The following is a 25060-nucleotide window of genomic DNA, read 5'->3' as shown; positions in this document are numbered from 1 at the left end:
ACTTAAGTTCCCATCTCAGCTTTCACATCAACATGGGAAAAGTCAGGGGGACTGGGAACAGCATTTAGCCCAATTATTCTAAATACTAAACAGATGCCAAGAAACAAGTCATGGTTGCTGTGGGAACCACAATCTTGAGCTTCCCAAATTTTATATTCATAAAAGCTCATCTGCAACAACAAAGTATTTTTCAATTAGCTGTTCAGTTAAATTCTCCACAGTAAGTACTACAGAAAAGAAACCCCAAACAACAATTATCTCACATAGCCTAAATATTTCTGAGATGGAACATTACACCGGAACATTTACCAAGGGCTGTTCTTTCTGAAATTGAGCTACTTGCATAATGGTTACACAAAATGAGGCCCTGGCAATTTGTGATTTTTATATTAACCTCAGTACATCTGTGAAGGGATTTCTTTATATATGAAATAGCCTGTTTTAATCGTCAGAGCACCAAACTCGGGGATTTTATTTTAAGCAATGTTTTAATCTTAGTATACAGGCTACTCTCTGGTCCACAGAAATTAATTCAGTAAAATGACTGTGAAGTAGGTTTCAAGTAGGAGGTATACAAAGTAGAAAACAGGATACTTAAGCAAGATTTTACTCATGGCCAGATGTGATGAGCTCTCAGCTTTAGTAAAGATCAAGCTTTGCAAAAATATCTAATGTTTTTTCAACTTCTTAAAGCCATGAAACAAGCTTTCCCTTAGAAGTCAACATATTTTTACCTGCTAATCTTTTTTTATGTTTTCAAGGACACAGCTTTGAAGTGTAGCATGTATTTTCCATTAAAAAAAAATAAATACCACCTTTTACCTAGAGATACCTGCTATCTCTGCTTGAAATGTAGCACAAAAGGGTTTTAGCAACAAAGAACCCCATAAAAATACATTTAGAATTAAAGAGATGCATTTCTTACATAAAATTGAACAACACTTCTTACTATATCTCTGAGCAGCTGATGACTTATTCTATGCACCTAAAGCAATGTCCCCAAAAGTAAAAAAAGGAGGAAAGAAGGAATGAAGATTAAAACATAGCATTTAAACAGCACTTGAATCAACATTTGTTATACATGTCTGGGAGACACATCACCTAATCCATATTTTAGAATTATCTTAAAAATGTTCATTTTTCTTAACATTCATGTAGTCTGAGACATTAACGTTAACAGGACACCTAAAGTGTGCTTTGTAGATACTTTGAATAGACTAGCTGTGGAGTTTTTACTGATACATGGTTTGGAGAGCGGGGGCATGAAAAGCACTAACGACCTGTGGGCCAGTAACAAAAGCAAGGTGTAAGCAATAGCCAGGCAACCAATCATAGGCAAGGTCGTTGTGCCGGCTGGAAAGTCCCTAATTACAATAACAAGGTGTAAAAGAGGCTCTAAATTGCTGAAGTTAACCACAAAAGGCGCGGCGCCGACGGTTAGCAATTAACCAATAATGAGCTCATTATAGACGCTATATAACCTGTAACCCAACGCTCAATAAACGAGACTAGTTGCATTAGAGGATGGGCTCGTCTCCCGTCGTTTTTCCACAACTAGCGCCATTTACCTCTTCTGCAGCATATATTTTAGAAAAACCTGTAACATAAATAATTATGCTCAAGGTAAAAATTCAGTGGATTACAACATACCTCTATACCAGAAGAGGTTAGAAAGAACAATTGTAAAGTGTGTGTTTTAGCTGGCTCATTTTGTTTCTTAAGCTGAACTTTTTTGAAGTTTCTTTTGATTAGTTTTAAAGTTTTTAAAGAACAGAGAATTAAACAAGTTGGGTTTAGAAAAAAGCAGAAATGAAGCTTTGCCACCAACAGCATTGACTATGGATTTGTATTTTTCTATGATGGGGTGCTTTTCCTGTAATAATGTATCCACCACTTTTATTAAAAAAGAAAGTCTCTCTTCCTTAATTTTCTCACCCATCAAGCCAAAATTACATACTGATAAACTTACAGAACCTAAATTAACTTGAGCTGATTGTTCCTAGCATCACCAAAGCTTATCACAAGACAGTGATTTAACTCAAGTCTTTCTTCAGTAACTGCAGTTTCTAAACTTGTGTTAACATTTTTACATATTTGTCTACAAAGTAACACTATTTTCTGCCATCACTTCCTCCACAATCTCCATTAGTTGGCTTTGCAATTTAACTGCCAGTTTGCTGATGTATTTGAGTTATTAAGTTATGTTAATTAAAAATTGTGGCAGTTGAGAGCTTTTTGAAGTGTTGTCACATAAAAACTTTTATTTAAAAAAATCATTAAAGGCTGTATTCTAAATAAAGATGAGGATATTAAATCAGAGAAAAGGACTACAGCTTCTAATTCCTGAGGCAGAGACTAAATCATATTTCAGAGAAGACAATGCAAACTATTCAGTAAGTCAAGGACTTCTCTTTAACTGGGTACGTACTTAAAGCAGATTCACTCATATATATATATATAATTGTGAGCACAGCTGAACATGTAACTAAGTGATGCGTATCCTCACCTTGTATTTACGCTCAAGTATAAAGTAATTTTAAAAAGGTTCAAGCATTAAGCAAGCAGATCTCTCCATCCCAGTAGTTGCTTTGTTTTGCTATCTTGTAACATGGAGACACGGTGAGTGACTTCAGCCTTCATACATCACAAAACCTATCTACACTTGCTGACATACAATTTTGCTATGCTTGATACACAACATTAAGATTTGCCCCAAGGGCACTTGTACAATAAAATGTAGTAGAAACTTTCAGCTCTGGGAGTCTTTTACCTCACTATGCAGAACCATTTGTTTAAATATTGATTTCTAGGTCCACACTTCACGTTTCTATTTTGGGGTCTTAAATGCTTGCCTACCATTCTTTCCATCATACTTGCCTAAAGGGCCAAGAGTGCATTTTATTTATAACAGTTAGAGGAAAAAAACACCCATAACATGCAATCCACCGATACATTTCAGATAACTGGAACAAAAAAGCAAGTATTCCTCAAATGCAATGTGTCATACTTAGGGAAAATTAATATTAAGATTACTCCTAAATAGTGTCTGTTTCACAAACAGTGATATGATGATGCCTGACTCACTTCTTTAAGGCTTTACACATTTGCAGATGGGCCTTGAAAAGCTTTCGTAAGAAGAGATTATCAGTCAATAAATTAATCCCCTTTTGTCCTAATTTTAGTTCTAGAAACAACAAATAACCTGGAGAAGGATATCACTGGACACCTGGATAAGTAGCATTGTGATGGATTTACATCTTATTTTATTTTGCTGTGTACCTGGAATACTATATTATATACATAACATGAAAGGTTTTTCAGTTACCTAAGTATGTGTGTCTAGATATCAAAAAACTACCATAACAGACAAGCACAGTTTTCTTAATGTACAGTTTCTCATGACCTTTCAGACAGTGATAACAATTACACAGAGTATTTCTAATTTTTTAAAAAGGGGAGTCAGGTATTACGGCTGTTTGGAGGAGTTAAGAGGTACAGAATCACAACAGGCAGATTAAATGCCTAAAGCACTTTGATATTTTGAATCTCAATATTAACTCCAAAGACTAATCCTTACTACGTTTTGCCAAGCACTATGTTGATAATAGATCACAGCTTCTCCAGCCATGCTGCCAGCTCTCCAGGCAGGAACAAGCTCTAACATGGAAGATGGACAATTCCCTCACAGATCAGGTATAGGAAAAACTGACCTAATGCAGCTTTCCAGCCATCTCACAACAGAACAGACGTGATAGCCCCTTACCTTTGCAGATATTGCCCAAGGAACACAAGCTTCTGAACAAATGATTCTAAAAGTCACAATGGAAATATCACATTTCTGTCAAAGCAGAAACTGAACCTGGCTTTCTGGAGTCATATCTTCTGTGATTTTTCAGTCCCTCCTTTCATGTCAATATAGTATGTATTGCATAGGTTATTCTGTCTATTTTGGTTTATTATAACATTACTTAACCAAAATTCACTTTCAAGATCTGTAATAAAAAGATGAAAGTTTTTATCACGCAGTCATGCTGGTACTTTGTTGGATTGTTAATTTTGATTCAGGTCTTAATTTTTCAGTTCACTATGTTATATCACGGCATGTAATTAAGGGAGTTTCTTGTACATAAGCTTTGTAATAATTAGAATCAGAACACATGAAGACTATAAGGCTATAGGAAAATTATCAACTACATCATTCATGATCAAATTCCTATATAGGAAGGGTTTAATTTCATGCTAAGGAGGATTAGTTACTATGCATAAATCCCTCATAATTAACCTAATTCACAAAATAAATAAAAAAAGAATTAAAAAAAGAATAATTTAATTATTTTTATTTATTTGCTAGTGAGTGTTTAGTTGTCAAATAACTTAAAACCAGAAACTCATATCCAAAACCTGAAATCCAATTTGTATTGGTTATATTAGCCATTAGTCATTTTTTACATCTTATTTGAAATTAAATATTTCAGCCTAACAATTAGGGCAGATTCTCTAATTTCTGATTGTAGGGTCTGCAGAAAGCTACTTACACATGCAGAAAGCTAGTTCTATATTCACTTGTTTTAGAAAGAGCAAATTGGATTTTTAAGTTAACAAGCAGACTATCAATCAGATTCGCAAGTCATTCTTCTGGTCTAAATGGATTTCCAATATGGCTTAATTCCTGAAAAATCTTGATGGCTCAGGCACAGAATCATAGAATGGTTAGGGTTGGAATGAACCCTAAGATTATCTAATTCCAACCATGTATGTGATAAACCGGACTTTTAAAGGCATTAATTAGGAAGAAGTTCTTCCCTGTGAGGGTGGTGAGGCACTGGCACAGGTTTCCCAGAGGAAGTGGAAGGTGTTCCTGCCCGTAGCAGGGTGTTGGAACTAGACAAGCTTTAAAGTCCTTTCCAAACCAAACCAGTCTGTGATTCTGTGATTAATGTGAATTATAGTAAGAAATCCCTTTTGTAAATCTGGCTCACAGTGCTTGAAACTGAACATAAAAAAAAAGAAATGAAACCTGGCAACACCAATGATAGTAATTTTAACAACAGAAAGGGACATAGTAAATGGAAAAACACGTAACAGTCTGAATACTGCCATTCTCCTTCTAATCCTTTTGCTAAATCCAAAGGATAATTTGAGAAAAGATCAGACCATTCAGTGGTGTATTATTTACTGGGTTTGTGAGCTTTCATAACTTACACAGTTCCTTTTCACCTGCACCATGCATTAGAAAAGAGCATTTATCTCAGTTGTGGCAAGAAAAAAGTTACTCTTCCTAGAAGATGTGAGCTATTACTGAAATAAAGTAAAGCAAATTCTCCTGCAAATGATGGAAATTCCCTTCACCTTGAGTACTTCAATGAAAAACTTCCAAATTCTTTTAAAATCATTTGACTGATTTCTAAAGCAAACTCAAAACTCCAAAAAGGTATGTTGTAGCCACTTCCTATAATTTTAACAGAGATTACTAAAGAGGATTTTTCAACTAACCTTCATATAACCTTCAAATAACAAATAACCTTCATCAAAACTGCTTACATTCAGATTTCTTTTAGAAAAGATGGCCAGCCAAGTCTGTGATCATTCAAAGATAAGGTTCTCTCCCTTTATGCATATGATGGCCTTCAAGGGAAATAAAGCATTATTTTAAAAATATATCAATTAATGTTTCTTTATACATGTACACACAGAAGTGTGCATACACCAGTGGAGCAGCTCCTAGATTAACTAACTCATTAGTTAACTTTAATGTATGCCAAATTCTTGTATGTTGCTAGAATTTTCATTAAAAAAGTTCTAGAGGAAAACAATTTTTTATTAACGTGACTCTCTGTAGCTACTATGTGGCTACTAGGAATAAATTGTACCCCACTTCCTTTTTCCAGCTACAACTAAAGCCCTGAGCTATTATTGGTAGCTCCAGGAAAGATACAAGTTTAGCAACTGAAGTTAAAGTTATGTCATTTAAAACCTGGCACAATCAAAGTAACTGCTGGGCATGTCTTTCAGAAGAAAAACAAAGTGCAGTAAAACCAAAATGTAATATAAATATGCATCTGTGTTATTCATTGATGTTGTTAAGCAAGTATCCACAGGCAAAAGACTTTGAAAAATATAATGTTGAATTCCCTTTGATAAAATGAATGTCAAATCTCCGAGTGTCATTGGTGTGACTGTCTAATGTATTAAAAAGTGGATGACACTGGAATTATACTGTTGCACAAATGAGTTCAGAGTTTAACATCCAGATTCTTTTTTAACACAAATTTACACATATCCACAGATACAACACAGGTATTTTAATTTTTCATGTATTTACTCCTTAAAAGATCATAACAATTCTAAAAAAAATACAAAAAATATTTTTCCTGTTTTGCTAATATATGCCTTTTAGGTATTTGTCACTATTGCATCAACATGAGAGAGCTGTCAAAGTAAATTCAGTATCCCAGGTATATTCTTGTTACCTAAACTACTACACTGATACTTAGCCTGGATGCCTCTGTTGTCTCACATCAGCATCATCTTTGACATCTGGCATCAAAGACTATATACCTAGAGAGGAAATACTTCTACCGTGCCTATGAAAATTGCTCTGAAGCCTTGACATTTCATACTAGAAAAAAAACCTTCAGGCATCTTTCAGGAAAAAAATTCAAGTATTGCCTCAAGACAGTCTGCAACTTTATGAAGGTCTTTTCTGTACAATTCAGTAACTGGAAAAAACTTTAGTCTCCCTCTTCCCTAGCACAGCTTCAGCAGAAGAGTACTGGTTGCTCTACAGTGGTCTCGCCCATGGCAGAAATCCTGCCCCCCCTCCTAACCTTGTATAAGTAATCCCAAAAAAGTCTTGACAAACAGGAGTGTTCTCATCAAAAAAGCTTATTCAGAAAATTTCCCCATGTGTATGCTTTATAGGATTTGGCTAGTTACTTGCAGCTAAATGAGCTGACAAAAATGATTGTGCTGTCATGAATAAATTCACTGTTATTAGTTATTCACTAATTGCATTATATTGGTTAGCAGGCATATTCCTCTCTTGGAGTTCTTAGGTAAAAAGACATTTTCTTAACAGTCAAAAAGCAGGAATCTTTCACTCATTTGATAAGTAAAAATATTAAAATAAACTGCAGTAGAGCTGGAGGGATTAACAGTCTTTGATGAAGTGGCAACTCCAATCTTATTTGTGAACTTAAGTCACAACAAGTGACAGAGGTCACTTTAACTAGAACTTTATACTCTTCCATAATGCAAATATACAGGGGAAAAAAAACTTTCAAGGAAGTAGAAGCAACAACATGATTTCTTCTCTGAACACCAAATTCTATGACCACTTTGAGAAACGTAAAGAATAATGTTTTACTTAATGTCCAGATCCAAGCAGTAGGCAACTTCCACCTAGGCAAATCAAAAAGCTCTGATTATAATCTTCAATAGGTGGAAATTTCCATGAAGCTTTGGCTAAGCACTAAGCATTCCATCTGAAACCTCACAGCTCATGTAAATATGTTGCAGAACCTCAATGCACGTAACTTCACTTGAATTGCCTGATTCTTCAAATTAGAAACACACCACCTAAAACTGACAGAGGATAAAGAATGTAAGTCCGCAACATCCTTGACCCCATATGCCTGTGTTAGCAGTAACAAAGGTGTGAAACATTATCTTCTTACTTTATAAGTTAAATAGATATATGGTCTTATCTGTAGTCAACTAAAACAAAACAGAAAGTTTCCACAGAAGTCTTTTACATGACACTTGTTAATCCCTTTCTCACAAGACAACAGTTTGTCTATGGACACAATGCTGGAAGAGGAAAAAGCCATTTGGCCTATTTTATGCACAATTCCATGATGCAGCTTAATTAAAAATTCACCACATGCACTTAACTTAGCATTCTTTTCAGGCTCTCAGGAGAGCAGTTTGGAAAGGTTCACTAATAAGATGATAGCCATTAATCAGTCGATTTTGCAAACTCAATCAAAATGCCAGAGTACTAACTAAAAAGAAGAACTGCTGCAGCATTTTCACCTATTTGGTGATCAAGATTCAAGCAGCAAGATTCCTTTTTTTTTTTTTTAACCCTCCAGATTCAGGGTAAAATCTGTCTCTTCAAAAAGCATAGCTGAAGTCAGAGAGGAGAAATATCTACACCAAAGTTTAATACAGTGGTTTTCTGAGGATACTCATCTGTCTTTTCCTCAGTCACTGAGCCCCCTCTATGTTTCTTTTCAGGTTAAAATTAGGTGATGTGAATTAAAAGCAGCGCATCACTGTTAGAAAGAATTACTTCTGCCATACATAGGTATGTAATAGTATCAGCACATGTATGTGTAAGCAATTAGTAAAATATAGAACCAGATATAAAAAAAAACCCAAAACTGAAGGAAATCATAAACAATGAGATTTTCAGGTACCTGTGCTTGCCTACCAAATCAATCAAACCAATTATACTGAAAGAGTGCAGGAGCTTCAACTGGAACCTTACTTAGACACGATTTTCTTAAACAATCTTCATGCCAAATTTTTGGTCCGTATCATGATTTTGGAACATTTTGATTTTGTTTTGGAGGACCTATCAACTTCACTCACATTTCCAGTTGTGACCCGTTTGGAAGACCTTGAAGAACCTCTTAACTAGCATGTATTTTGGGCGTCAAGAAAAATCAATGTTAAAACATGTGAAAGGTGAGCAGAAATAGCTTTCTGAAAGCACATCTCCCTCCTTCAGCATAAAGATCCGATTACTAGTGTGATGCTACACTGACTGTGAGTAAAAGTTCCTTCACAGTACTTGAGCAAGGTGCAGCAGTACCTGTGTGTAATTTATTCCAATAAATGGCCAGAGAATTTAAAAATTAGTTAAATTTGGAGCTTGCAAATTATCAGTTGTGTTTTTATATACAGATTCATTTTGCAGTTGCAAGGATGGGACTATTAACTCCTTTCCTATTTTCTTTGACTTAATGAAAGCATCAAAATGGCATTAATGCAGGTATAAATATGCCCCAATTACAGCTCTTCTTCTGCATTGTCAGGTTTAGTTTTTTTTGCAGGTTGGAACACTTTTTATACATGAACATCTAAAGCAGACATACATGAATATATAAAGCAAAACCAACAACATAGGAACTGCAGCCATGACAATACTGAGTAATATGACTATACTGAATGACTATACAGGAATAATAACCAGCACATAATAATAACAACGATTTCAAAGGAATTTCAAAGACATTCCAAGTGATTGTATTATGAAAAGATTGTTATGGGAAAAGGTTACACTGAACATATGAAAAAACCCCAACTTCTCTGTCTTTAGTCTCTATTCACTATTAGTCCAAAAGGTGAGAAAGTATCAGGAAATCTAAAATAGCATGTATTTCTTTAGTCACATTTAGCCTTCACTTTCAAAAAAACTGGCAGTTGAGGGAAAGTATTGTCTTTCCACATTTAAGTACTGCAACTGTAATCAAAGAATCATTAATTATTATTGAGTTCAAACACAAACTTACCTAAAAATGGATCATCATATTCTGTATTAGACAGCTTAAGCAAGTTTTCCAAAGTCTCCATCACTTTAGCTGAAATAAATGCAATATTCATATCAGCATTCATATGTATTTTTCAAGTAAAAAGTTTTAAACTTTTTAAAGCTGTCAGTGACAATCTCCATACTAATCTTCCCTGATTCTGCTCATGAATGAATGAATGCATCTGTTCCTACATGTTCATATTTAAAGACATTTCTTGCCAAAAGCCTAATATTTATTTTTTCTCTCTCTTCTGAACAAACTACAGGAACCTTTACGCTATTCCCCAACATACAGGAGCACATTCTTGTCTTGTTTTCAGTAAGAAGGGAAAAAAAGAAAAACAGAATAGCTTAAGCCTCACTTCAAACATTATTGAGGTTCACTCAACAGCTTAGTACCATAGCTCTTCTAGCTGTCTAGATGCCAAAAGGGTCTCTCCAACAAACTGTAGATATCTAGACAAACCAAAGCTTATCAGATGCCTTTATATACTGAAATATTATATTTAAGACACCACAGGACATCAAGTCATATTCTCATAGATCCCTTTCATTCCCAGGGTTGGAACAAGCTCCTGAAAGAGAAAACACTCCTACCTCTTTCTGACACTACATCCATTGTAGCTGTAGACGTTCCTGCACTGAGAGGCTGAGGTCGAGGCTGTGGCTGCACACGATTTGGCTGCAGAAAAGATGAATGCTTGCTCAGACTTTGAGGATGTGTTTGGCTCTGGGCTAGGCATGGCATAGATCTTCGAGAGGGTTTTAATGGATGCTCTTTCACTGTCTCACTCTTGCTTGTATTCATACCTGAAAAAGCCAAAAGAACAAGAACCTAAGTTCTGCCACATTATGCAAATGGCAAAGAAAGATGGTTAATTATGAAAATGCAGGGTGATTCATCTACTTAATTCTTCACCTACCTTTCCATCAACATCCCACAGTTGGAATTCAAAATGCTCTAAACTGTGATATGTATGTCATACAGTCATTTGGAAGCAAATGACAGCACTGTCATCCACCTTATTATTGCTAAACAAAATCTTAATTCAGTAGCAGAAGTGAGTAAAATCCCTCAAACAAGCCAATCAAATACAAGCAAAAGATATTCACAAGCTTCCTGATGGATTCATGAACATCCTCTCTTTTGACACGGAGCTGTTTCTGAGTTCTAATCAATCTATTTACTGCATCTATTCACTGTTTCTAGTTTTTCTTCTGGGACCCATGGCACTCTGGGGTTTTACCGTGTGTTGCCTGGCTTTACGTTCAGACACCTAGACACTGACAGAGGCACAAGTCAGCTGTGTGGTATCAGTTATTCTATCATTTGCAGCTGCAGCACTATGAAAGCATTCTCGTTAATACTAGTTTAATTACACTAAGCTACAAAAATGTAGACCAGAAACAATTTAATGGCACTCAAATACACACACTCACTTAAAATTAGGTATTTCATAAAGGAACAGGAATGTAAAAAGAGACCAAACGTAAACCTGCAGAAAGTCCTGAATATTGAAAATATTATTGTAACATGAACACGTGATTAAAACAAGCAGATTTTGTTTTGTTACCATTCTACTATCCACCAAAGGCTAACAGGAGGTAACCTAGTACTCATTTCTCCCTGTTTGAGTCAAGTTTATTCCTTGAAGATCATCATATTCATCACTTAGCATAAAAACCACTATTACTTTGAGTATTCTTACTGTTCTCACATGGGCCTTCTAGTGGAAAAATATAGTAAGCTCATCAGCTACAGAGGTCTCCAGTACCCAATTCCAATTAACAAATATTAAACATCTAAGCTTGACTGTAAATAACATCACATTTTAATAAGATTAAAATTAATATCAAAAGTCAATTTTTTCAGAGAAAAAAGGATCAGTTTACTCCTCTGTTCAGCTCTTGCTGACCTTCAGACTCTGCTAACTGTTTTGTATTACTACACTAACACACATTAGAACTTACGCTACTTGCAGAAGAACCTTAGCTACTTACTACAATAAGGGTGTTAAGGCACTGGCACAGGTTGCCCAGAGAAGCTGTGGCTGCCCCATCCTTGGCAGTGTTCAAGGCCAAGTTGGACAGGGCTTGGGGCAACCTGGTCTAGTGGAAGGTGTCCCTGCCTTTGGCAGGGGTTTGGAACTGGATGAGCTTTAAGGTCCCTTCCATCCCAAACCATTCTATGATTCTCTTTAACATACTGAAATTTAATTAAACCCCATAAAATTGGCAATATGATTTTTTTCACTGAAATGAAAAACAAACTGTAGGTTTAGCAGGTATAATACTGAATTTATTTTATGGCACTTGCTAAAATGTAGTATAAGATTTTTAAACCCTTAAATCACTTGACATTGTGCTACAGTGGTTAAAAAATATTCAGTTTTCAATGTAGTATGCACTATTCCAGGACACTTCGTTTGTATGACTGGCTGTCTCTGTCCTGAGTGTGATAATTATTTACATTAAGAAACATGTAACGACCCTTTCAAGATGATAATTTTCTCAGTAGTCATCCCATTTAAATCCCATTTTATATTTCTTCCCCAAATCTCAGGCATTTGTCAGACAACTGTAATTTGAACCTGTCAGGAAAAAGGGCCACAGCTATCATTACCCATAAACATGCTCACTATTGAACTTCAGTGATTACAATTATATATATTTCTAAACATTTGTGTTTGACAGATAAGAAATAAGTATTTAATAATTATTATAGAACTACAATATGAATTTGCAACTGTGACTCTGCAGTAAATATGCCTCATGTTGTATTCTGGTATTTGGCACAAAGGATGGCTTACAGGCACTATTAAAACTTAAATCTATTCCTGAGAGGTTCCTGCACACTGTAAAATATTTACACTTTCCTTTCAAAGCCACAAAATTTACTGCCCCTTCACTATTAGATAAGATCTTAAACCTTTTACCTATGGGGTAACTTCTGTGAAAAAAAAAACAACAAAACCAAACAAACCCAACCAAAAAAACCACCCCCCCAAAAAAAACCACAAACAAAAACCCAAACCAAAACCGACAAAACAAAAAAACAAAAACAAAAACAAAAGAAAACAAAACAAAAACCAGAAGTGCATGTGGCAACGCCCCCAAATTTCTAAGTCAGTTCAGTCATACTGTAAAGTGTAAAATTCAGAGCAGCCCTGCAGAGACGGACTTGGGGGTGTTGGTCAATGAGAAAAGGAACGTGAGCCGGCTTCAGTGTGTGCTCACAGCCCAGAAAGCCAACCGTATCCTGGGCTGCATCAAAAGGAGTGTGACCAGCAGGTCGAAGGAGGCGATCCTGCCCCTCTGCTCTGCTCTCGTGAGACCTCACTTGGAGTATTGTATGCAGTTCTGGTGTCCTCAACATAAAAAGGACATGGAACTGTTGGAACAAGTCCAGAGGAAGGCCACGAGGATGATCAGGGGACTGGAGCACCTCCCATATAAAGATAGGCTGAGAAAGTTGGGGCTGTTCAGCCTGGAGAAGAGAAGGCGGCATGGAGACTTCATAGCAGCCTTCCAGTATCTGAAGGGGGCCCATAAGGGTGCTGGGGAGAAACTCTTCATTAGGGACTGTAGTGATAGGACAAGGGGTAACGGGTTAAAACTTAAACAGGAAGTTTAGATTGGATATGAGGAAGAAGTTCTTTACTGTTAGGGTGGTGAGGCACTGGAATGGGCTGCCCAGGGAAGCTGAGAATGCTCCATCGCTGGCGGCATTCAAGTCCAGATTGGACAGAGCCTTGGGTGGCATGGTTTAGTGTGAGCTGTCCCTGCCCATGGCAGGGGGGTTGAACTAGATGATCTTAAGGTCCTTTCCAACCCTAACTATTCTATGATTCTATATGAGGCAGCTGAGCACTGGGCAATTGATTCTTGCAACTTAAAAATAAAATTTAAACAAAAGCAAACATATTTGTACATATTTACAAAGGTCTCATGCAGCCCTCATTAATTCAGGAGCTAGCTGCATGATTTGCAGCACTTATTACTTTTTCATTAAGCTTTAAATTATTTAAAAACCTAGAAACACAGTTTCAAAGATAAATGCATTTTACATGGGTAGGCTGACCACAGCCATCAGCTGAGCACTGCGCAGACACTCACTCCCCCCCAGCAAGATGGGGATAACGAATGGGAAGAGCAAAACTGAGAAAGCTCGCTGGCTGAAGTAAAGATCGTTTCAAGGAAAACCAAACTAAAACAATGATGCAGTGGCATTCAGTCACTACCTCCCACAAACAGACAGTTGCCTATCCAGCCTTGGAGCCCCTCCCCTCCCCTCAAATATTATTGCTGACCATGATACTCTATGGCATGGGACATCCCTCTGGGCAGCTGGGATGAGCTCTCCTGGCTCTATCCTCCCCCAGCCTCACCCAGCCCCAGCTGCTCCCTGTGGAGCAGAAAAGGGAAAAAGAGGCTACAATGCTGTGCAAGCACTGCTCAGCAACAACCAACACACTGGGGTGTTAGTAACACTGTTTGAGCCACAGATCCAAAACACACCACCATACAGGCTGCTGTGAAGAAAACTAGCTCCATCCCAGCCAGACCCAGCAGACAAATCCAAAAGTTAATGCCAGAGATTTTTGCTACTCTATTGTTGAAGTGCCTGAAGTTGTTCCACCAAGAACAATACAATGTGACCTCTGAGGGACTGCTTCCTTTCCTGCCAAAGGGACCTATATGGAAACGCACCACAGAAGCAAAAGCACAGTCCCCAAAATATCTGGGAAAGCTTTGAGCAAGGATATTCACATAAATAAAGATTAGAAATACAGATTAATAGTCACCTCTACCAAAAATACAAGATGGAGGAAAAAAATTCACAAAAAAAAATTAAAATCTGTGGTTTCAATGTGAAGGAAAACTAAATACTCTGCAGCATGTTTTTATAAATCTTAAGGACATATATCACCTCTCTCTGACGGTGCTTGAAAAAAGTGAGTAATTTAAACATTGCTTCTGCTTGGAGTGACTTGAACTTCCAAGGAATTTTCCCCCATCAAAATCTGTGCCACTTGAAGGATGTCACACTCAGCAAGTCTCTCTCATGTCTAAACCTCAACATACTAGTCCACAAAGCAAATCCTTGGATTAGCAGGATACTCCCCATATTTAACTATAATAGCTGAGCTTTAAAAGAGCCTCTGATTTAAAATCTCCCCTGAGCTCACAAAACATGCTTTGCTTTAATGTAAGTAAGTGTTGCTCTATCAAGAAATACATAACTTCATTGTCCACCTCTGACAGCACTTCAAGATCTGCAGCACAGTATAACTGTTCTTGGTCAGACTGTTTAATAGGAGGTTAATGTTTCTGCTGCCTCAGAAGGTGCCATAGGTCTGTAAATAGATACAAGCAGAAACGACTATGCTTCCTACTGATACTGAAATGGGCTTTGTGCCAGTGGAGCATGCAGTGACACTGGGCTACAGCACTGAGGATGCTGTGTTCAGAACAGAGCAGTGCTATGCTACTTGCAAGGTTTCAGAGAAGTATTCTTTGTAATGTAAGCATTATTATTAAATATTATCAAGTATTCCTAAATTGACATGGTTTTTAGACCAAAGTCTGTAATAGCTAGACATAGCAATGGGTAATATAGAATATTATAAGTAATATATAAAAAGTTCTATTTTGTAATTGTTATGGATGGCTTTAATGATCTATTTCTTAAGCAGTGATACACCATCAGTAATTATGGACCCTGCCACATAATTGTTACTATTGCTAAAATAGAATGTTTTTTGCATCTGTATTGGAGTCACTGTGTGCAGCAAGATGAATCATTTCAGTATCAAAGAAATTCAGAGAAATGCAAATAACACACTGTCATTCAATTTCAACAACAATTTAAGTGATACATTAAGAAAAAAAGTGTAATTATTTTATAAGGCAGTGCTTTCATTTAAAAAAGAAAATTACTCCCTGTTGCTCACTCTCACTGTACCTCTGTGCCATTTCAAACAGATTTCTTAATGCCATGCTGCTTCTGCTTGGAGAGAGTCAAAACGAAGAAACCTTGGAGCACATTTGCTGTTGCTCTGGTTGTATGATCTACCTTTATGATTCAAATGTAACAGGTTACTTCATTCTCTGCTCATGTGTCAGAGACCAATTCTGTGATATGCTAGTTTTGGTGGCATTCGCTGTTGCATGCCAATCCTTACCCAGCTCTGGCACACAAACAGCTTGTGGTTGACATCATTAACTGGGTCACTAAACTGATTTACTGAAATCATATTCCTCTGTTCTCCATAGAAGCCTCTTCTCAAATCTCTGCCTTTCCAACTAGAACTTTGCTAAACAGACCTTGATTGTTCAGGGATATTTTGATCTGCAACACAAGACATGTACCCATCTAGCAAAAAAAGAATTCACATGTTTTTTTCTATTCAAACTGAGTTTGTTGCTGCTTTCCTTACAAACTATTGCTCTGGCACTTAGCAGGAGTATGGGAATGAGTACAGCATGAGCATAGAAATTTCTCATGTTGGAGACAAAGGTGGCTAAAGTTTATGGTTTAATAAGACCCTGCCTTTTATTTTAGCACTTCTGCCTTGGAAAGTGCTCTTTGTGAAGGGAAGTTGGGGATTCCTGTTATGTAGGAAAATCCTGATGTGGCTGAAAGCCATAACAGCCAGCTGTACTGTATCTTCTCATAGCTTCCTGGCAGAACAGGCAGGCAAGATGGAGCTGGAGCATTCCTGATTGCTAAGTCAGTATGAACCATTTAATGCATACTCAACATTAGGCCAATCTAGAAAGACTCTAAATGAAGCCAGCTCACATACCTCCAGGTTTTAGCCATTAGAAACACAAAGGAAAAATTATCCTTTGCCTCATTCTGTGAAATAAAGATACAGTAACTCCTTTACTACTAAGAGGAAAGAAAAATTGCTTTGCATTTGCGCCTAATTTTAGAGGAGGAAAGTTTGACAGCTAGTCCACATGCATTGTTAACCCAATGCTGGATGCGCCCTCAGCAAGGTTGGATTGGTGCTACTGCCCCTTTAATCCAGCACAAACATCATAGAAACAGTAGTAGCTACTACATACGTCAACAGCATCAGCTTTATAGAGATATGATATACAATGATCTTCACAATATCAACACCACGCAGGTCTAAGCAACTGCTCATTTCACAAGTTTGCTTGATAAAAATAACTTCTTAATTGTAAAAAAAACTTCTGTAAAGTGTTTGGCTTTGCATACCATACATCACCAATTAAAATGAAATATTCATAAAATGCATTAAACAGACTGTGAAACTGGTAAATCTCAAATGCTTCTGTCAACAGCATCATCATAATTAGAATATCTTTAATCACATAAAATATGAACAAAAGCTTGCAATGGTTTTCCTGACATTTAAATTTAATGTGAAAAAATATTTCTACACTACCAAGTATAAAACAGCTCAATTTTGAAGAGCATTTAGTTTTCAGTACTCAATAGATGTAACAGGTATTTAAAAGAATTAGCTTACTTGGATTGGCAGCTGCAATCTACAAAAGAAAACATAATTACCCTAGTAAATTCTGAGAAACCATAACCAAAACGTACTTAATAATGAAAAAAATAATAAATTGTTTCAGTGACAGCAGAAGTTTTCTTACCTATTTGTAATACCTGAACAAACACAAAGGGTATTCAGTTCCACATACTAGGCTTAAGTCAGGAATGGACCCATACTTTACTTTTTTATAGAAAAGGTAGATTCAAATTGGGTAACTTCTGACTTTGTTTTATATTCTTACAGGAAAAGGAAAAAAACCCAAAAAACCAACCCCAGCATCAACTATCCTGATTATATTATCAAACATACTTAAAAAGCCTCATCAAAATTGGAGAAAATGAAACAATCCTTTTCTTGAGAAGAAATAAGACAACACACTAAACATGGAAGGAAATGGCCTTCAAAGATGAACCCTGTTTCTCTTCAGTACTATCAGTTTACCATGAAAGCTTATGAATCCCAGTCTTCTAAGGGTATTTTTTCAGATCACTTAACTGCCTTTTGCATTATGTAGTGAACACGTCAACACAGAATCATAAAATCAGCTAGGCTAGAAAAGACTTTTAAGATCATGAAGTCTAACCTTAGATTGAATCCAACATTATTCCTACTAAATGCTTCAAAGGTAGCAACTTGGGTGAGTATAACTCCTACCATATTCAAGAAATGCATCTTGAATAAGTCACTGTGATGGTATATTTATTTCAGTGTCATCCCACCACAGAAACAGCATTGATTTAAGAGGGTGTTTATAAAATAATACAAGGTTTAATATCATCAGTCATGCCTTTGAAGACTGCTGCCATTAAATACTATGATTTTACTTCAACCTTTTTAGTTTTAAGTATTGTGAGAAGATGAACATAAACAATTAAATTAATTGCAAAGGCTATACTCCTGCTAGCTTTTTTTCCTCTCAAGTTAGAAATGTGAGAAATAAAACTTTCAATCCAGAAGTACAGTTAAAGTAAGGGAAAGGAATTGGTGAGATTATCTGAAAGTCCTCTAAGAAAACACACACACTGGCACTTAAATACATGGTTAGTTCAATTAGCAAGCTTCAGTTTCTCATTTTTTCTTTTATAGTACTTTACCCATTAGATTAAGAAATAGAAAGCTATACTTTACTTATTTAGATAGCTATAGATTTTGTAACCAGATTGCATTCCCCTTCTTTTTAATTATTTTTCTGATGAGCTATTTAGAAGGAACAATTTCAGTACAGCGCTATGAGAAAAGCTTAATGGAGCCCTATTAATATTTCAGCTTTTTTTCTTGACTTAACAGAAGAGCAGCACTTATCTTCCCAACAGCACTATAATAACAGTAAACCCATAGGTTTAAAAGTGACATTAGCTCTTCTGGCTACAGGCCTTCCATGGATGGTGATTTTCTTTTATAAATAGCTGCTGCCCCTTGCAAAAATAAAAATCCCTTTCTGTTTCCCAGGAAATGTCTCCAATTTCTGTACTGAAATCCTTATTGTTGGCCAGCACTCAATTTAGTTAGAGATTCATGACCTCTGCATGCTAGTGCAGTGATGATTTTACATATACTTCCAGGTCACCTCTAAAAATACCAGCTAGGGTTAAAAATGATCCCTAGAGTACTCCACTGGAAAAAAACAACTTCTGAATCACTTTTCCTAATTTTAAGTTTTATATTCATGCTTGGCCTGGCATTTGATATCCCCATTAACCTAGAACTCTCTTTAGACCATAGCAATACCATCTTCACCCAGTGTTTTCACTTTGTGCCAGGGGAAGCAAGTCAATACTGCAAGAAACCAAAGGAATTAAAGAACATTGGAGACATTCCTCCCATTTAAGTTCTGCTTGCAAACAGGATTCTGTTTCTGCAACTTTGATTGCAAACTCTTTTCCAACAGTCATGGCCTTGTTTTTCTCATAATGATACCACATGCAGAATAAGCAATCACCAACCAAGCCCCCAAGCAGAGACCTACTATGGCATTTTCACAGAGAATGAGAAACTGTTTCTTCCATTATCATAGAAACATAGAATAGTTTGGGTTGGAAGGGACCTTCAAAGGCCATCTATCCAACCCCCCTGCAATGAGGAGGGACATCTTCAACTGCATCAGGTTGCCCAGAACCACATTCAGCCTGGCCTTGAATGTCTTCAGGGATGGGGCATCTATACACCTCTTGCACTCAGGCAAGTGAAGCCAAGACGTACTTCCTTGTGGATGCAGCAGGAAATTCAACCACTGGAATTAAAAAATTAATTGCAAGTTGCACAAACCTCTCCTAAATATAGTAAGAGGTTGGCCTTGCTCCCACATGGTGCCTATCAGGATAACTCCTGTAATGATCAGCTGTAAAACTAAAATTAGGTCTGTTCCTTTAAACAGCTTTACCTTGATAAAAATATGTCAGGAACTCAGAGGATGAGGGAAATAAAATAGACAAAAAGGAGGTATCAACATAACTTTCATTTGCAATTCGAAAGTGTATCGCTACAAAATGCAGGAAAGTTGTCCCATATTATAGAAGTCAATCATTAAGATGCCAATACTTAAAGATCACTGTATTGAAACATAACTGGAAATCTGATTTGGAGGGAAATAAAAACATTCATCTCGGTAAGATCCCTAAGCAGTCCTATTATAAATTATGCTTGCAGAATTAGGAAAAAAATAAGTCTCTGTTACAGGTAAACGTGTAGGCCCCAGTAGCTCTTACTTGAAGTCTTTTAGACCATGTATGGTGTGGACTGCCATGTACACGCAGGAAAGCTGTCAGTATTCCCACCTTAGTACAGCTGCATTACCTACTTTGGAATCAACATGACTGCTGAATCCCTCTTAAAAAGAGTGGTTTGCACATCCTCATCTTTTACTATTTCACCCTATTTACTTGATTAATAAATGAAACCCCCCAAACTAGTCTATATTTATATCTCAGAACTGCTTTGAGACTTCATTTTCTTATCTTCCCCACAAGGAACCTACTTTTAATGAAACAAATTTTAGTTTATGATTTTGAAGAGCATCAAAATGGAAAGGATTTTTTTTTTCCTCTCCATAAAACCTGTATTCACACTGAATACAAAATGTTGCGTTTAGCATCTCACCAGGAATGGAGGACTCATACTGAATTTAACATATTACAGAGTACTGTTCATTCTATACAAAACTTTGAGATCAAACAATATTATACTTTCCTGACTTTACCCATACTGCTGAGATGTACCTGAAGCATTTTTAAGTGTCTGATTTGCAGATAAAAGCTAATACATTTGATCTTTCCTGACAAAGGTGGGAGAAATACAGTTTCAAACAAGCAGAGTGGATCTTTTTTGCCAAGGGGGTCTAATTGCCATTGAAAGCACAGTTAAATAAACAGCTTTAAATAGTGGTTTCATTCTAAAACTTTATGCAACACCTTTATTAAAAAGTTTATCTCCATTAATACGTAGTCTTACCTAACTTACACTTCAATTTCAAAAGAAGTAAATTGGCCCCTGAGTAATCAATAATACTTGAATGCAAATAAAGCAAAATATTTTTGCACATATTTGAACATGGGAATTAAAAGGCTTCAGAAAGCTGCTGATTAGCCTGGAGGATTTCCAAAGTTGTTATAAACATATCTGCCAGAAAACATTATAAATCCAACAAAATAATCTATTTTCTGCCCCAAACCCAATAAAACAGGAAATCTCTGGAAGGTCGTACCATCAAAACAGCCTATTCCCTGGGCCTCATTCTTGGAATTCTTCAGAAAATACTTCCTCGCAGCAGCCTCAGGAGACTGGCTCTGGTGTAATTAACTTGATTTAGCTACAACATAATGAGGTTACAGAAAAGGAAGAAAGTGCATTATTGCCTTTTAATAGAGCAATATAGGGCTTAAATGCACCAATCACAAAACGAATAGGTATCAAGGGTTTTGAGTCAGATTATAATATTTGCTAGCCAAAGTAAAGAACCAACAACTGAAGTGAACAGTCCAAGACGTAAAACTGGAAATGGTGGTTCTTTCTCTCACTTGCACACCCAAGCAGCTCCATTTCCTTTTCATCTTAGGTGATGAAAGGTCTGATAGCAATTAGCTTTTATGAGAAAGATGAATCGGTAAGTGTCTTCATTCACCTTCTGTATGCTGTCACGGTTGGTCAGATTAGAAGTCAACAACTTAGAAGTAGAGTCCTGTGACCTAATTCAGGTTATAACTGATGCAACAGTAAAGGTGTTCAGGTAAAACAAAAGGCACAGTATATTAGCAGGCCATGTTATTTTGTGTATTTCACTAAGACACAGAGGATAAAACACTGGAGCATAAAATCAGCTGTTGCTATTTATGTGCAAGTATAAATGCAACCTCAGTGGCTAAAAACCATAAAAATAAACGTGCTGAAGGGAATACTGAATTTAATACAGTGCTGTATCATAATACTTGTAATTATTGTGAGAAAAAGCATTCTCACTTTTGTGGATTTAGGGCTCATTAAGGAGGCATGAAATGGTCCAAAACAAACATACAACCTAAAGGGCAGTATCACAGAATCCCAGACTGATTTGGGTTGGAAGGGACATTAAAGCTCATCCAGTTCCAAGCCCCTGCCATGGGAAGGGACACCTTCCACTAGACCAGGTTGAACCAAGCCCCATCCAACCTGGCCTTGAACACTGCCAGGGATGGGGCAGCCACAGTTTCTTTGGGCAACCTGTGCCAGAGCCTCACCACCTTCACAGAGAACAACTTCCTAAGACCTCATCTCAATCTCCCCTCTGTCAGTTTAAAGCCAGGTGCCCTTGTCTTGTCCCTACAGGCCCTTGTCCAAAGCCCCTCTCCATGTTTCTTGTAGCCCCTTTAGGCTCTGGAAGCTGCTCTAAAGTCTCCACGGAGTCTTCTATTCTCCATGCTGAAAAACCCCAACTCTCTCAGCCTGTCTCCATAACAGAGGTGCTCCAGCCCTTACAGCATCTTTGAGGCCTCCTCTGGGCTCACTCAAGCAGTATCCAAGTAAACCAAAAGGAGAGAGCAGAAAACATCTAATAACATTAATATGCTGTTTAGATTGAGATAGTTTTACAAAAAAGTTAAGAACAGTAAGTCAGACAGTACTGAAGAAATAATTTGGAGAGCTTTATATGCCCTTCTTCCTTCTCCAAGGGATCCATTCCATTCCAGGTGGAACTCATAAAAAAAAATTCAGCCAGGTTCATAAAAACCAAGCAAGCAAAAAAACCCAAAACCAATCAAACAACAAACCCCCAAGTCACAGAAAAGAACCAGTCCATACGACTGAAAGGTATCTCCAAGCCAGTATGGCAGTGTCATACTGAAAAAGTGTAACAACAAGTTTAAATACAGGTTAAAGGAGTAAAAATAACCAATTCTCAAGTTCATAGGTTTGATACAACCTGTACTGTACAATTGTGCAATTAGTCAGTTTTCCCTGTTGGATCTTTGAACTCTCATCCTTCTAATTCTTTCTTCATCCTTTTTTTCTATTCTGATTCTAATTCCAGAAAGAATTCTAAATTTAACCTATAGCTATTACCTCAGTTATAAGCTACTTATTACCATTTCAACTTCTCTTTCCATCGACCTTTTTTTCTGTCACCGAATGTGGGAAAGGCTAAATTATTTATTATTAAAAATAAACAGATAAATAAATCATAGTAATTTTAATTTTTGCAAGGGATAATGAAAGAACATACACACTTTATTTTCTAGATTCTCTATGGCAGCATAGGTGTCTGCCAATAAAACTCTATTAATATCTATAGCGCAATAGAAATTTGTTGCAGTTAAAGAGAAAGAGTATACAAATTTACTGCTACTAGTTTCATCCCTGTGGGCATACTATGGCAATGGAATTACTAATATATAGTTAAATCTAATTGCAAGTTAAAAGAAGTTCCAAATAAACACACTGCTTAAGTAGTTATATCTAAGAGACTATAACACATTTTGAACAAAAGCTTAACCTAGTGAGCATGAACAAGGATATAGCAAGTTATTTTTAAAGATACTGAAACTGAAGTCTGTTATGTGAACACTATACTAATACAATAAAGAGGATTCACACTTCTCCACTCTTGTATATTAATTACCCTGACACTTTTCTAAATTACTTTATGTGAAAGGAAGACAATGAACCCCTCTAGCACGTTTTCACTGATTTGGGATTTATACTGTGTAACAGGCAGATGAAAGGGTCTACGTGTTTCCTGTAGGGTGCTGTACCTTAACCCATCTCTCCTCACATAGAATCATAATCATAGAATAGTTAGGGTTGGACAGGACCTCAAGATCATCTAGTTCCAACCCTCCTGCCATGGGCAGGGACACCTCACACTAAACCATGTCACCCAAGGCTCTGTCCAACCTGGCCTTGAACACTGCCAGGGATGGAGCATTCACAGCTTCCATGCTCAGTGACCTGGCCACCACAGCAGGAGCAAAGAACTTAGCCACGTGACTCTGTGAAGTAAGTGCATCATTACTCAGTTATAAACATTTGGAAACTGTAGAAACTGAATAAGCGTATACTCTTTGCTGTACAAGCATGTGTGTAGTTATGGTGCAAACTTTTCTTAGTCCAGACTAGTGTCAGAACCTAATTACGTAAACCTAAAATGTTCACCAAAATAATCATCAGAGAAAAAAATGCACCCAGATTTTAATTACATTATTCACATACTGAAAATAACATTGATATTCTTTGCTAAATAGTCCCTCCAAAGTTTATTGTAACAACAAGTGGAGCTTGAAGGTCACAAAATATTTTTGAGACTCTGCTAGATCAACCCACACCAGTAGCAACTCTGCCCTGTCTTGTATTATGTGCTGACAACTCTGAGCGATAGCTGTGCTACTGAATGCTGCAGAAGTAAAAACATTATTTCTAATATTTAGAAATTGGATTAATAGGAAGAAGATCTTCACAGGGGTGGTGAGGCACTGTCAGAGGTCGCCCAGAGAAGCTGTGGCTGCCCCATCATTGGCAGTGTTCAAGGCCAAGTTGGATGGGACTTGTAGCAACCTGCTCTAGTGGAAGGTGTCCCTGCCCGTGGCAGGGGGTTGGAACTGGATGAGCTTTAATGCCCCTTCCAAGCCAAATAATTCTGTGGTTCTCCAATTCTATAAATAGATACCTTTTCATTATCCTCCTTGCAATGTTACATAGGTGCTCCTCTCACAATTGCAGTAAATAACAGCAATGGTATGTGTATTTTTCCAACATACTGCAACATCAGAGGTGATTTACAAAATACACCAATACAAAATAAATCAGTGCCTAAAAACTCCTACAAGTTTAACAGACAAGAATCTCCATTTTTAAGTGTCATCAAATTTTGACTGACTTCGTCCATTTTGACCACAAGCATGTGCCCCAGGCTTTGCTTTTTTTTTTTTTATTTTTTTGTTTTTGCCAGTTTCAATAAAATTTTAAAAGTGCTTCAGCTGTTTCAAAAATATTGGGAAAAAAAAAGTTTGCTAATGCTAAAAAGAGTTCTGACATTTTCACTGGAGAGCTATCTTGCCCACATGTTTTAGAATGGGATATATGAATTTACAAAAGCCTTGCTTTTTAAATGTGCAGAAAAACACTCCCACGTTTGGTCAAAGTAAAAAGTCCAAAAAATCTCTAGTGTATGTTGAATAATCTGTATAAATCCATATGCTCCATCCCCTCTACCCTCCACATTTTTAAGCTTATGCAGTACCAATTCAGGCATGCTGTAGCCCTTTTGTCCTGCTTTATTGAGACATGCGCTGCGGAGCTCTGTGATAAGAAGCTGAAAGCATAGTGCTGGCACCCAGGAAGAATGCAAGGGGAGAAAAGGCAGATGACTGCAGTCTTATGACTGAAAAGAGACTGAAAAAAAGAATGCTGATTAGAATACCCTGGAAATACCATGAGTACCATGAATCCAAACGCTTGTCGCAAAGAGAACACTATTCTCTGAGAGAAGGCTTGCTTAAATTAATTATTTTTCATAATTTCT

At 36.9% G+C, this 25060-nt stretch overlaps 1 protein-coding gene across 5 annotated transcripts in view; it reads right to left on the bottom strand.

The window, feature by feature from the left end:
- Window positions 1–25060, bottom strand: part of ANO3 (anoctamin 3) — a 207369-nt gene that overhangs the window by 75807 nt on the left and 106502 nt on the right. For 4 of the 5 annotated variants that reach the window (XM_061356554.1, XM_061356556.1, XM_061356557.1 and 1 more), the window contains exons 2-3: window positions 10136–10348; window positions 9519–9587 (exon numbers count right to left, since the gene is read on the bottom strand). In XM_061356554.1, the coding sequence (XP_061212538.1) occupies window positions 9519–9587; window positions 10136–10348 (282 nt within the window). The remainder of the gene's footprint in view (window positions 1–9518; window positions 9588–10135; window positions 10349–25060) is intronic. The other variant, XM_061356558.1, reaches the window with a different exon arrangement.

The sequence above is a fragment of the Neopsephotus bourkii genome, unplaced genomic scaffold, assembly GCF_033783945.1.
Source record: "Neopsephotus bourkii isolate Nb327-2 ecotype Australia unplaced genomic scaffold, CSIRO-AGI_Nbou_v1 NB_860, whole genome shotgun sequence".
Lineage (NCBI taxonomy): Eukaryota > Metazoa > Chordata > Aves > Psittaciformes > Psittacidae > Neopsephotus > Neopsephotus bourkii.
Note: the sequence above shows the minus strand (reverse complement) of the source record. Positions and strands in the feature narration are given on the sequence as shown.